The sequence below is a fragment of the Pteropus alecto genome, unplaced genomic scaffold, assembly GCF_000325575.1.
Source record: "Pteropus alecto unplaced genomic scaffold, ASM32557v1 scaffold7, whole genome shotgun sequence".
NCBI lineage: Eukaryota > Metazoa > Chordata > Mammalia > Chiroptera > Pteropodidae > Pteropus > Pteropus alecto.
In genome coordinates, this window is record NW_006494614.1 from 22,823,334 (window position 1) to 22,837,913 (window position 14,580).

The 14,580-nt window shown below is 32.4% G+C and overlaps 1 protein-coding gene across 11 annotated transcripts in view; it reads right to left on the reverse strand.

Annotated features, from left to right (window-relative positions):
• Positions 1 to 14,580, reverse strand: part of FAM135A (family with sequence similarity 135 member A) — a 96,061-nt gene that overhangs the window by 61,478 nt on the left and 20,003 nt on the right. For all 11 annotated transcript variants that reach the window (XM_025042611.1, XM_025042616.1, XM_025042612.1 and 8 more), the window contains one exon: positions 13,787 to 13,866. In XM_025042611.1, the coding sequence (XP_024898379.1) occupies positions 13,787 to 13,844 (58 nt within the window). In that variant the 5' untranslated portion in view covers positions 13,845 to 13,866. The remainder of the gene's footprint in view (positions 1 to 13,786; positions 13,867 to 14,580) is intronic.

Sequence of the window (14,580 nt, forward strand, 5' to 3'; positions counted from 1 at the left end):
ACATATAGCATAGCAGGCAGCAGGAGCTTCATGTTCTCATCAGTTCTCCTTGTCCTCACTCCCCAAAGTCCCATGTCTTTAAAAGGTACTACAAGAAAACCTGTCTAAACTTTGAACTGGAGACATTATCTTTATTAAACTAGAGAGTAAACAAATCTACCTTCTGCTCCGGAAACACTATCTATATCTTCTAAAGCCCTTTGCTATAGAAATATCCTTTACAAACCTGGAAAAGAAGTCCCTCAGTGTCTCTCCTTACAAGGTATATAGAAATGTGAGAAACTACAGAGAATTTTTTTCAACAATATATATGGCCAAATCTCAGATTCTTCACAGTTCTTGACATGGGGAATCTAACCCAATAAATCTATAATAGATCTATTACATAGATCTATTATAATAGATAATCTCTATAGATACTGACTTCAAAGATTCCTTAGCAAAGGGCTCACCAACATCATCCTAATGTGAAGCTCAAAGAGATAAGTCCCATGTATGCTCTCAGAATTTCTAATCAGCCTTCTTTTCAGTCATGTATAGATAATTGAGGACAATCAGATATCTAAAGAAAGCTTCTAACTTTTAAGTTAGAGATTAAAATAAAGAGAGGAAAAAAGAAACTTGTAGATAAGAAAAAGATAAAAGAGATGAAGAGAAAGGAGTAAAAAGAGAATGGAGAAAGATAGAGGGAAAGAAAATAAAGGAGAGAAATAGGGAAAAGCAAAAAGTTCAAAAAAGAGGTTAAAGTTGAAGAAATAACCCAGTAAAAATATAAACCCAATAAAAAAGCAAAAAAAAAAAAAAAAAAAAAAGGAAAGAACTAAAAATTAAAATAAAAGAACTAAGTTCTGGAAAGAACAAAGAAAACAGATGGGACAAAATCATCTAAATGATAGAAGTTCTAAATGATAGAAGTTCTGGAAAGAACAAAGAAAACAGATGGGACAAAATCATTAACAAAATAAAAAATTTTCCCAAAACTGAAGGACATATGTTTCTAGATTAAAAGGGCCCAATGAATACTCAGAGACCTGAAGTATATCACTGCTTGCCAGCAGAACACTAGAACAAAGAGGAGATTCTACAAGATTTGTGAAAGGATAAAAGGTCATATATAAAGGATTATCAATCAGAATGGCTATGGAAGTCTTTTTTTTTTTTTTTTGAAGTCTTAACAGCAATGTTGTAAACCAAAAGACAATGGGGCAATGTTTTAAAAATTCTGAAGGAAAAAAAGAGTTTCAACCCAGAATTCTATACTTAGGTAAACTTTCAAACAAGTAAGAAAGGAATAAAGTCATTTCTGGACATAGGAGGTTTCAAAGTACTTATTTCCTATGCTACTTTTCTCAACAAGATATTAGAGAACAGGCTCCACCAAAATGATAGAGTAAATCAAGAAAAAGGAAAAAACGTGTTAGAAAACAAGAGATCCAATGCAGAACAGAGGCAAAGCGAAGCCCTAGGAAGATGGTGAAGGAAGATTCCTAAGAGACCCTCTGCCTTATATACAGATGGTGACTATTAAAGATTGGCTTAATGTGTCTTGAGAGAGAGATATGTTGAGGTCTGCCATGTGAAAGATCTTTGATGCCAGGGTAACATTTTTTAACCTGAGGACAGGTGAAAAGCTTGACCAAATGTTTTTCAGTACTTGACTTGTTTGAGAGTATTCTCAAGTATACTCAAAATGAACTTTCTGCTCTATCACCTAGATCATATGAGGGCAGTCTTTTCACCTTACATATGTTTTCCACTTCGACCTATTACTGAGAGTAGAAGGAAGAAAAGTTGAATTGTAAGTTTAGATGCAAATCAGCCTACTCCATATGTTGGATATCCTATATTTCATCACATTCCAACCTTTATAGAATCCTTGAATGTGGTGAGCTCTATGATTCACACAATTCATTCTTAACTCTGTCTACTAACTTCCCCAAAGGGGACTTAAAACCTCCCAAGTATACAGAAACATACAATAAATAAGAAACTCTGTTCAGCTTTTCTTCTGGGAGCTGTCTTTTAATAGTAGTGATGCCGCAGCTTTCTTACACAACTAGGTTTTTGCTTATTACTCAGCTTTTCCAAACTCAAACAGATATTTCCTTGGGATACAATCATAGGTGATAAAACTATAAAGAAAGCAAAAGAGTGAACACAAAAGTCAGGAGGGGTATACAGGAGGCTTTTTTTGGTACTAGTAATGTTCTAGTTCTTAAATGAAGGTTTGGGTATCTGGATATTTATTACTTAATAAAATAATGTTTTATATAATCTTCAAAAATATATATTTCACAATAAAATTTTAAATATTTACTGTACAGTTACTCTGTGCCATGCATTGTTCTAAGCTAAATAGACCAGACCAAACTAAACCAAACAAAAAGTCCACTTTCATTGTCCTCATCCAATTCTGTAAATTATATCTACACTGTGTTACAGAGAAGGACAGATTACAATGGCATCTTTTAATAGCAGGGTGAACCTAGTCTGTGGAGTCAGGAAAGGCTTTGTTGAGAATAAAGCATTGAGTTGAAATACCATGAAAAAAAAAAAGTCAAATAAAGATGAAAAGGAAGATCATTTCATGTGGAAGGAACTGGAACTTTTTGAAGGCAAGGTCCGTATTTCGTATATTTTTATTTCATATAATATTATGTACATGGTCAACACTTGTGGAGAAAATGGAACTTGTGTACACTGTTGATGGGAATGTAAAATGTAAAAGCTGTTATGAAAAACAGTTTGGAGGTTCCTTAAAAAACTAAAAATAGAACTACCATATGATCCAGAAATCTCATTTCTGGGTATTTATCCAAAACAATTGAACACAGGATCTCAAAGACATATATATACTCCCATCTTCATTTCAGCATTATTCATAGTAGCCAAGAGGTAGAAACAACTTAAATGTCCACTGATGGATGAATGTATAAAGAAAATGAGGTGTATGATGAAATATTTTCAGTTTTAAAAAAGAAGGAAAGCCTGTCTTGTACTACAATATGAATGAACCATGAGGACTTATGCTAAGTGAAATAGGCCAGACAAATACTGCATGATTCTATTTATATGAGGTTTACCCAAAGTAGTCAAACTCATGGAAGCAGAAGGTAGAATGGTAGTTGCTAGGGGTCAGGAGGACAGGGGAATGAGTTGCTATTCAATGATTTTAGTCATAAAAGGTGAAAAAAGTTCTAGTGACCTGCTGTATAACAACATGCATATAGTTAACAACACTATACACTTAAAAATTTGTTGAAAGGGTAGATTCTATGTTATATATTTTTTACCACACACACACACAAAAGGAATGAGTGCTTTACTCTGGAGTGTTATTATCCCATGGCAATTTATTTAGAGAAAAGCCCTGAGGTTTTGTCCTAAGGTAAATACTAATCTTTCTGACATTCTACACTTGGGCCATTTTCTTCACAAATGTTGGTTCACAGTTGACCCAATTACGGACCTTTAATTAATCTGTTTTCTGGCCCACTTCTCACTTCCCTTCATGTGCTGTACCTGTTTGCAATTCCTAGGAGGTGCTCCAAAAGGTAGTTCAGCTCCCACTCTGTTTTCTGTCCTTCAAAACTTAAATATTTTTCTGTTATTTCTTTTTGTTCTTCTATATCACTATTACCAAAGAGTACAGGAAACAAGAAGACCCGAACACATATGTGTATACTCAGTTTATTGTCTAGAATCTGAAACCTTCTCTGCTTTTTAATATTTACTAGATAATCTCTTTCCATGAGGTTAGGAGCCAAATATATCTTCTTCATTGCTTTAATTTAGGAGTGAGCACTATGTTTTACACATAATAGGCACTCAGCAAGTATTTACTGAATAAATAAACTTTCACCTAACTTCTTAATTTAGTGCCCTATTTCCTTGATGAAATGATTATTTTCACTTTGCTTCTCAGTAATCTGCTAACCCAAACATCAGATATACACTTTTAGTGACTTGTGATACAGGCCTTCAAATACTTACATTAAGTCAAGATAATTTATAATTTATTCCAACATTATCTTTCTGCATTTCGTTTGGTTAAACAGCTAACATTCGTATCTCTTTTTATTTATTTTGTGAACAAGTTAGCATTCATTGAATCACAATTTATTAAGCCTCTAAAATACCAGGAACTACAGTACAAACATAAATAACACTGCCCTTCTTTTCAGAGTTCCAATCTAGTTTGAATAGAAACATACAAACAAATAATCGCAGTACAGTGTGATAATCTCTTAATTCTCTATTTAAGGAGGCCAAAGCAAATGGCAATGTAATTATCATTATCTCTTAAGCCAAGTAAACAGGCAATTAAAGGCAGTGACAGAAGGAAGCTGTGGAATATAGGGAAAACAAAATAGAGGCTTGTAATACCAAGTAGACTCTAGTTTCATCATCTACGCAAAGTTTATTGAAAGATCTAACTTTATGGTGAGTTTTCCATTCATAGTTGTTGAGATTATTCAGTTACTGGTAACAGTAATGAATTAGTGATATAATAAGAATTGTCTCCATCTATACACTTTAAATTTTCCTCATTTGAAAAAAAACATTCTTAACTATTCTTTCTTTGATTGTGTTAGAATTCCATTTCTGAAGAAAAAAATTATATGATAAGAGCTGAAAAAAGTATATAGAAAGTGCTATGACAACATGGCAGAGGAAACTTCTAACTACCTATCAGAGTTATCTATGGCTTAACAAACGAGATAATGAGGAAGAGAGTACCTGCATAAGCAATGAGGTAAATTAGAACCCATCGAATTGGAGAAACTGAAAGTGGTTCCACAGAATCACAGGGAGGACAGTGGGAAATAAAGTTAGACATGTAGTATAGGGTCAAAACATGAAAAATCTTAACAAGTCAGCAAAACTATGACATTTCAGTGGATGTCAAAGGAAGGCCTTGAAAAGTCAGTGGCTGGGCAAAATATAAGAAGACAATTAATAAGAGAGAAAAGGATGGTTCTTTTAGTAGCACTTCAAAATATTTAAAGCTTTATCACAAGTGGCCAATTAACCACTGCCAAGGCGAAGTAACTGGGCCAACCCTTTCTTTGTTAATTAGACCTTATTTCTAGCCTTACTTTTTTCTTGATATTAATTTTTTTAACTGCTATCACCTGCATGAAAATACTAGATGGTGGTAAATAGGAAGAAAAATGAAATACACATATGGACAAGTAATTTTATCCAGAATAGATGACCTTAGAAAAACCCTGATTCAATAAAATAACCGGAAATTTCTTTTTTGTTCAACATGAGTTGATTTCTTATTACTCCAAATGCTTACCTAATTGTGAAGCTTCTACCAAAGTGGATAATATTTTTTAGTAATAAGAACTTCCCCACACATTGTTTATTTTTGTGAAATTTCCCTTTCTCCTCATGAAGCAGTTTTACATAGGAACTAAATAAACATTTTTTTCCAAAGAGGACATCAAAATGGCCAGCAGGCATGAATAGATGCCCAATATTACTTATCATCTGGGAAATGCAAATCCAAACCAGTGAGATACCACCTCACACCTGTTAGAATGGCTATGATCAAGAAGACAATAGACAAACAGTGCTAATGAGAATGTGGTGAAAAGGGAACCCTTATATATTGTTGGTGGAAATGTAAATTGGTCCAGCCACTATGGAAAACAATATGGAAGTTCCTCAAAAAGTTAAAAATAGACCTATCATATAATCCAGCAGTTCTACTTCTGGATATATATCCAAATGAAATGAAAACAGGATTTTGAAGAGATATATGTACTCTCATGTTTATTTCAGTATTATTTGCAATAGCCTAAATGGGTAAAAAAAGATGTGGTATATATACAATGAAATATTACTCAGTTATGAGAAAGGAGGCTATCTTGGCATTTGCAACAACATAGATGGACCCCAAACACATTATGCTAAACGAGATAAGTCAGAGAAAGACAAGTACTATATGATATCACCTATATGTAGGATGTAAAGAAGTCAAACTCAAAAAACAGAGTAAAACTCAAAAAACAGAGGATGGAGGTGGGAAGATTAATGTTGTTTAAGGGTACAAACTTGCAAAGAGTAATAAATAAGCCATAGAGATCTAATGCATAGTATAATGAATATAGACAATGCTACAAAGGCAATTATAATATATAAATGTATCAAAATAACATGTTGCACACCTTAAAGTGTTATATGTCAAATTTATTCAATAAAAAATACAAAAAGAAAAAGACAGCAGTCTTATTATTGCTATTATCAGCTGCCATGTATAGAGCAGTTACTATGTGTCAGGCATTGTGCTTTATGCATGTTACTAATCCTTTAGGCACTCTTATAGAGCAGGAATTAACATATTCATTTTGTAGATACCAAGGCTCTGATAACTTAAGTAATTTTCCCAGGAAGCAAATGCCATTGCTGTTTGCTCTAAAGCCTGTGCTTGGTCTTCTATGTCACACTGATAATCTAGTTCAAACATATGTGTGCAGCTCACTCTTACACATATACAGAGCCCCTACACTAGCAGGGAACAGTTATCTTACAGGGGAAGGAAAGGCCCAAGGAAGGCATAAAAAGGTTAAACCATACCAATCATGCATACAAGTTAAGGCTAATTCTTGAAAACTAAGAATGGAAAGGCATATATAAATAGCTGTCAGTAAACTCCTTCGGGGACTATTTTTTCTTAAATCAAGTGGGTTCTCAAATCCTAGAGTCCATCTTATTTCAGCTTTTTAACATTTGGGGCAATTTAGGATAGAAACAGAGGGCAAGACAAAGGAAAGCAATATTTACTGAGCACTATACCAGGTCTCTTTATCCAATTTTCATAAACACACTGTAACACAAGGATTATTTCTATTTCACTGATTACAAAAGGCTCAAAAAACTGAATAATTTGCTTAAGACCATATAGCTAGTGAGTGGAAGAACAAGATTTGAAACTAGTTATGTCCAAATTCAAACACTTTCTATAGATTAAGCTAGTTTTATATGCATAGAAATGCAAGCCCAGGAACCTAGGTTTCCTTGATAAGTTATAAATTCAGGAGTCTTTTGAGGTCTCTTCCTCCTTTCAGTTTTCCCCTTCTTGCCCTTGGTCATCCCAGTTCACACTTATCCCAGAAATGATCTTTTTGATTTAAAATTTTTTTCTTAATTTACTTATTAACATGAGCTATTATCTTACGTACTTAATTACTATGCTACATAATAGAAATTATATAAATCATAGGAAAACACGAAATTAACTTTATTATAATTTTCAGCTCTTTACATTAGATGGTTCACAAATCATAACATGAGTCAAAACCTGACTGCTTTCCATTTTTCTTTTATCACTAGAAGTGAAATAATAAAACTTTACTTGTATACAGCCCTTTAGAGTTTGCTAAGAACTTTCACTTACTTAACCTTGTAAAGCAGGTAACACATTTCACAGATGAGAAAATGAAGCTCACAAAGGTTAAGTGAGTTCTCCAAGGTTACATAAGAGAAAGCTGGTAGCCAAATTCTAAGTCACTACTTTATTAACTACAACTGGGGCACATCTTTGAATTTACAACTTCTAAAACACCTCAGATATATCTATTTCTATATTTCTATATCACAGGTGACCCAGCTCAATAACAAAATGGTAACTAGATTTGCCTTGACTTGCCAGACACTTAAGATCCTCTTTCTTTATGTTGGACAGTCATTTCAATTTTATAAACCCTTTCCCACTGTGTTACCATAAAAATGCAAAGGTAGTTTACTTGTTTTCAACATTAGGAACCTAACCATAGACAAAGCACATAAGACATAAATACAGCTGCAAAACAGAATATGAATATTAGCAACTTTGATAATATAAAACAAAGGATATACTTAACAGGTTGGGAGATACAGGGAAGGAGAAAACCTGAATAAAGAGGCAAGATTGTATATATCCTTACTTTACAAAATTAGGAGTCTGTCATATTTGCTGAAATAGGTAGAGTACGAAGCTTTAAATATGTTATTTGAAGCTACAATAATGGTCAAAGAAAGATATAGGAATAATGAAATCTCTTTTTAAAAGGAGGGGAGAGAGAGGGAGGAAGTAGTGTAAGTAAGATAAAATGTCATTTATTATAACAGGAAGTATATATAGAGAAAACCATTAGGAAAAAAGAAATATTAAAAAATAGAAAATGAGCTATGGTTTTCACTACAAATCCTTTGGGATTAATAGATCTTTTAACTATTTGCCTTCATTATTACATAAAATTATTTTCAGAGACAAGAGATAGATAGATATTTAAAAAAACAAATAAAAGAATATTTCTTTTTAAGAAATACTATCACTATTAGAAATGGAGAGTTGTTACTTGAACTTTTGGTTGAAATTGTAGATAGTCCTCTAACATTTCGAAATGGGGCCTAGAACCAGCAATAATTTTTCTCCTGTAGAAGTCTCTGAATGCATTTTTATTAATCAATTTTCAACAGCTTATACATACTCATTGTTTTTTGTGACAAATGTCATTGCAGATGACAGCTATTTCCTGCCTCAAATCTCTCACTGTCAGCACAATCTCATGTTGGAAATAATTTAAGTGTGTAGAGATAAGCTGTATAATACTATCTAATTCCTACCCCATTTAACCTGCCCTACTGTGACTCAAAGACAAAAATCATTATTTTTTTTCTATTCTTCTTAAAAGTTTTGCATAAATATACACAAGATATAAGAATTATGGTAAAATATATCACTGGAAAGAAAAGGTCTTATGATAAAAGTACAAGTCAAAGAAGAAACAGAGTATGCTTATCTGTGGAATCTAAAACACGAAACAAAACAGGAACAGATTCAGAGATACACAGAACAAACTGGTGGTTGCTAGTGGGGAGGACAGTGGAAAATGGGCAAAAGAGGTGAAGGAGATTAAGAGGTACAAACTTGCAGTTATAAAATAAATACGCCATGTGGATGTAATGTACTGTATACAGAATATAGTCAATTATAATTTTGTATGGTGACAGATGGTAACTAGACCTACGGTGGTGATCACTTCATAATGTATATAAACATTGAATCAATATGTTATCTGTCTGAAACTAATATAATATTGTATGTCAATTATACTTATCTGAAACTAATATATACTGTATGTCAATTATACTTCAAAAAAAAAAAAAAAGAAAGAAAAAAGGTATATAATTAAAAGTATAGAGAAAATCCAAGCTGCTATAACTTAATTAAAAAGTATGCAACCTCTTAAATTTTTTCTGGAATGATGGTATAAATAATGTTTTCAACAGAAGTAAAAATTATATATTATGGAAGTCTACTGTCTTTCAAACCTAGGTGTTTTTTTTAAAGATTGATGTCTGTCATAAGCAATTTATTTTTAAAAGATACTTCCATTTACACACTAGGAAACTATCAGATCATTGCTATTTCACAATCAATAACACACGGTTGATAATACCAGAACTAGAAACTGACTGGTAGCAACACTCTATCTGGACTTACAACTAATAAAAACCAAAATCACGGTGCCCAGGAAAAGCACTTAAAAAGAAGGTACTCTATTTGGGTATTTCTGAAGCACTATTTGTCATAATGTCAAAATAACATTGCTTTGTAAATGATATTATGTGAAATATTTCTGCCATACAAATGACCTCGAAAGATCTCAAACAACCCAACCTTACATGTGACTGAATCATGAAGAAACAGAAAATCTGAACAGATCAATGAGTTAGGAGATTAAATCAGTAATCAAAACTCTTCCAACAAACAGAAGTCCAGGGGCAGATGGCTTCACTGGTGAATGCTACCAAACATTTAAAGAACTAATACCAAATATTTAAAGAACTAATACCAACCCTTCTCAAACTCTTCCTAAAAACTGATTAAAAGAAATAGTTCCAAACACATTTTACAGGGCCAGCATTACCCTCATATGGAAGCCAGACAAAGACACCACAAGAAAAGAAAATTACAGGCCAATATCCCTGATGAACACAGATGCAAAAATCCTCAACGAAATACTAGCAAACCAAATATGAGAGCACATTAAAAGGATCATATACTATGATCAAGTGGAATTTATCCCTGAGATGCAAGCATGGATGGTCTGACATGTGCAAATCAGTAAACATGACATACCACATAAACAAAATGAAGGGTAATAGTCATATGATCATCTCAATAGATGCAAAATAAGCATCTGACAAAATTCAACATACTTTCATGATAAAAACTATCAATAAATTAATTGTAGAAAAAATATACTTCAACATAACAAAGGCCATATATGACAGGCCCAAAGCTAACATACTCAACAGTAAAAAGTTAAAAGTGTTCCTCTAAACTCAGGAATAAGACAAGGATGCTTGCTCTCACCACTTCTATGCAACATAGTACTTGGAAGTCTTGGCCACAGAAAATTGGCATAAAAAGAAATTAAAAGCCTCCAATAGGAAAAGAAGTAAACTGTCACTATTTGCAGATATGATCCTATATATTGAAAACCCTAAAGACTACACCAAAAATCTGTTAGACCTAATTAACAAATTCAGTAAAGTTGTAGGAAACTAAATCAACATACAAAAATCAGTTGCATTTCTATATACAAGCTACTTGAAAAAGAAATCAAGAAAGCAATCAATAGATTTAAAAATAATATCAGAAATAAATTTAACCAGGAAAATAAAAGACCTGTACACTGAAAACTATAAGACACTGATGAAAGAAACTGAAGAAGACATTAATAAATGAAAGATATCCTATATTTTTGGATTGGAAGAATTAATACTGTTAAAATGTCCATATTACTCCAAGTGATCTATGAATTCAATATACTCTCTATCAAAATCTCACTGGCATTTTTCAAAGAAATGGAAAAAACAATCCTGAAATTCACAAGACCACCACAAATGACCCTGAATAGCCAGAGCAACCTTAAGACTAAAGAACAAAGGTGGAGGCATCACAGTACTTGATTTCAAACTTTATTACAATACTACAGTAATCAAAACATAGTACTGGCATAAAAACAGGCATATAGACCAATGAAACAAAATAAGAAAGCCCAGAAATAAACCCGCACGCTTATGGTCAACCAAGCTTTGACAAGGCACCAACACATAATGGGGAAGGGACAGCCTCTTCAATAAATGGTGCTGGGAAAACTGAATATCTTTATGCAAAAGAATGAAACTGGACCCTTATCTTCTGCCACTGATGAAAATTAACTAAAAATGTATTAAAGACTAAAATTTAAGACCTGAAATCATAAAACTTTAAGAAGAAAACATAGGGGAAATTTCCTTGATATTAATCTTGGCAATAATTATTTGGATTGGACAACAAAAGTAAAGGCAAAACTAAATAAGTAGGACTACCTAAATTAAAAAGCTTTCTCCTAAAAAGCTTTCTACTAAATAAGTAGGACTACCTAAATTAAAAAGCTTTGCTCTGCAAAGAATAACAATCAACAAAATGAAAAGGCAACCTACCTAATGGAAAAAATATTTGTGAATCACATATCTGATATGGGGTTAATATCCAAAATATATAAAGAATTATATAAAGAACACAATTCAATAACAAAAAACCCCAAACAATCTGTTTAAAAAATGAGAAGAGAAACTAAGTAGACATTTTACAAAGAAGACATACAAATATCCAAAAGGTACATAAAAAAGATGTTCAACATCTCTATTCATCAAGGAAAATGTAAATCAAAACTACAAAGAGATATCATCTTACATCTGTAAGAATGGCTATTATCAAAAGTTAAGAGATAGCAAGTGTTGATGACGATGTAGAGAAAGAGGACTCTTGTGCATTCTGGGTGGGAACGTAAATTGGTGTAGCCACAATGGAAACAATATGGAGGTTCCTCAAAAAATTAAAAATAGAACTACCATATGAGCGAGCAATCGCTTCCCTGGGTATATACTTGAAAGACATAAAATCAGTTTCTCAAAGAGAAATCTGCACTCCCATGCTCATTGCAGCATTATTTACAATAGCCAATACATGAAAATGACCGAAGTATCTGTCAGTGGATGAATGGATAAAGAAAATATGGTATATAAATACAATGGAATATTATTCAGCCATAAAAAGATGGACATCCTGCCATTTCCAACATTATGGATGAACCTGGAGGGTATTCTGCTAAGTGAAATAAGTCAGACAGCAAAAGATAAATAATGTATGGTATCAATGTGGAAACAAAACAAAAAAGTCAATTTCATTGAAACAGGCAGTAGAATGGTGGTTGCCAGGGACTGGGAGGCAGGGTGGAAGATAAAGGGAGATGTAGATCAAAGGGTACAAACTTTCAGTTACAAGATAAATAAGTTCTGAGGATCTAATGCACAGTATAGTACTACAGTTAAGAGTAAATCTTAAGTGTTCTCACTACACATGTACAAAAGAGTTAATTATGAGAGATGATGGATGTGCTAATTATCTTCATGGTGATTATTTTACAATGTGTATATATATATATATATCAAATCACACGGTACACTTTAAATATATACAACTATATTTGTCAATTATTCCTCAATAAAGCTGAAAAAATAAATAAAAAGGGAGTATAGAAAAAAGTCTTTCTGGTTTTTTCAACTGGCAATTTTAGGAGATACAATAAAGCAAGACATTTAGTTTGCTAGATTAAAGAAGTTCAAAAATGGAATACCAGATCTGTCTTGTCACGTTAGTTTTTTTAACCTCTGTGTTTCCTACAAAATAGACTTACAAAAAAACCTATTGACAATAAATATATGTTTTAACATGTATGCCAGGCCAAGAATAAATTTCAAATTTGAAAGAAAGAATGTAGTATTTTTGGTCATAAGCAATAAACAGGCTTCCCTGAGCATTTTGATAATCTTCAAGAAGATAGAGTAAACTCTCCATTATACACAATTCATTAAAATTTAACAATAACCCAGCATTTCAGTAACCATAGTGTGCCAAAAAGATAATGGTAAACACTTCAAATTCCTACGATGTTTTTAAATTTTAAAAAAGGATTGAATTATGCTCAGCGTAGCTTTAGTGTTAGGTATATTTTATTATTTTATGATGCTTTGGAAATTGGTAATCACATTAGACACATATGATAACTCTCCAGAATGTTACATTAACTATTTCATTTTCTAACTGCATAGAATAAAAGTGTATACCATATCAGGGAAGCTGAAAAACTGCCCACTGATTATGTTAGGGCCATCAGTTTTGGCTCAAACACTTTAATGCTGGTGTCTTTACTTAGAATACAAGTGAATAACAGAGTTGCTATAACATATCTATTTTATATCTTCTTACATTGCCTTCTGGCTCTTTGTTTTCTAATTAGAGTAGTTAATCAGAAAAAAATGTGGTTAAAAAACTCAAAAGGCAGACTATAAAACTTTATCATAAAACACCTTTGTAATCTTGTCAAATTATGCATCCACGTTCACTGTATATTTTTTTAAATTATATCCCACATGATAAAATTGATACCACCCCTACTTTTTTTTTGTTTTCCTGGAAATTTCACATACTTATCTTTCATTTGTTCATAATAAGAAACCTAAAAGTGAGACAAGGAACCTATAAGCAAGCCTGTTTTACTGAGGCCTCAAATATATGTCTTATAAGAGGTATTAGAAGGGTACAAACTTATAATGATGCTCTTTGGTATCTGACATTTGTAATTGAAAAAATAAAAATAATGATGAAAAGTTATTATTGGCCACTATTATGTTGCTTCAGATTTTTATTTTAAGTTGAAAATATTCCTTGGCTTACCCGCTGCATGTAACAAACTAGCTTCCAGTCTATGGGGGACTCTTGGTGGAACTTTCATAGATGCACGAATCTGGTAAAAACTAAAGCAAAAGAGACAAAGAAGTCATTTCAAAACATATTTTTAAAATATGCAATGCCCCAATTTCTATATATCTATACATATTAAAATAATAAAGTTAGTCTGCTTCAATCAGCTCCCCAAATATTTACTACTGGTGGAAAACAACATATCAGATCCACAAATCAAATATTGGCGTGGGATAAAACCCAAAGGGAAACCAGTATGTATAAAGATGAATGGAAAAACAGAAATATATATGGTATTTCTTACTTTAAATGACAGACTGTCACAGCAACCAGAGGAATCAGTAAGGCATCTAAGAGTTTCACTGCTTAATTTGGTTTACGCATTTTTTCCTTTTACAATATAATAAAGCAATTATTAGTAAGTATAACTTTGAGAAAAGAGAGAATTATAAATGGTTTTTAAAAATTGGTTTCATACTATGAAAACCTACCCACTCAAAAAAACAAACCTACTCAGATGTTATATGTCCTCTCTCTTCTGTACCTACCCAAACTTTAGGCACTGCTTAATCAGTTCTTTATCATGTGACAACAGTGCAAAACTAAACACTAAAAATATTTAGAAGAAGAGGAAAAGAACCATCACTAAACATGCACAAGAAATGTTTCCTCACATTCCATTTCCATTTAATCCTTATTGGGCTATAATTCTAATGTTATTCAGAAAGATATTTATTGATGTTATTTTTAAATATCAATGTAAGATA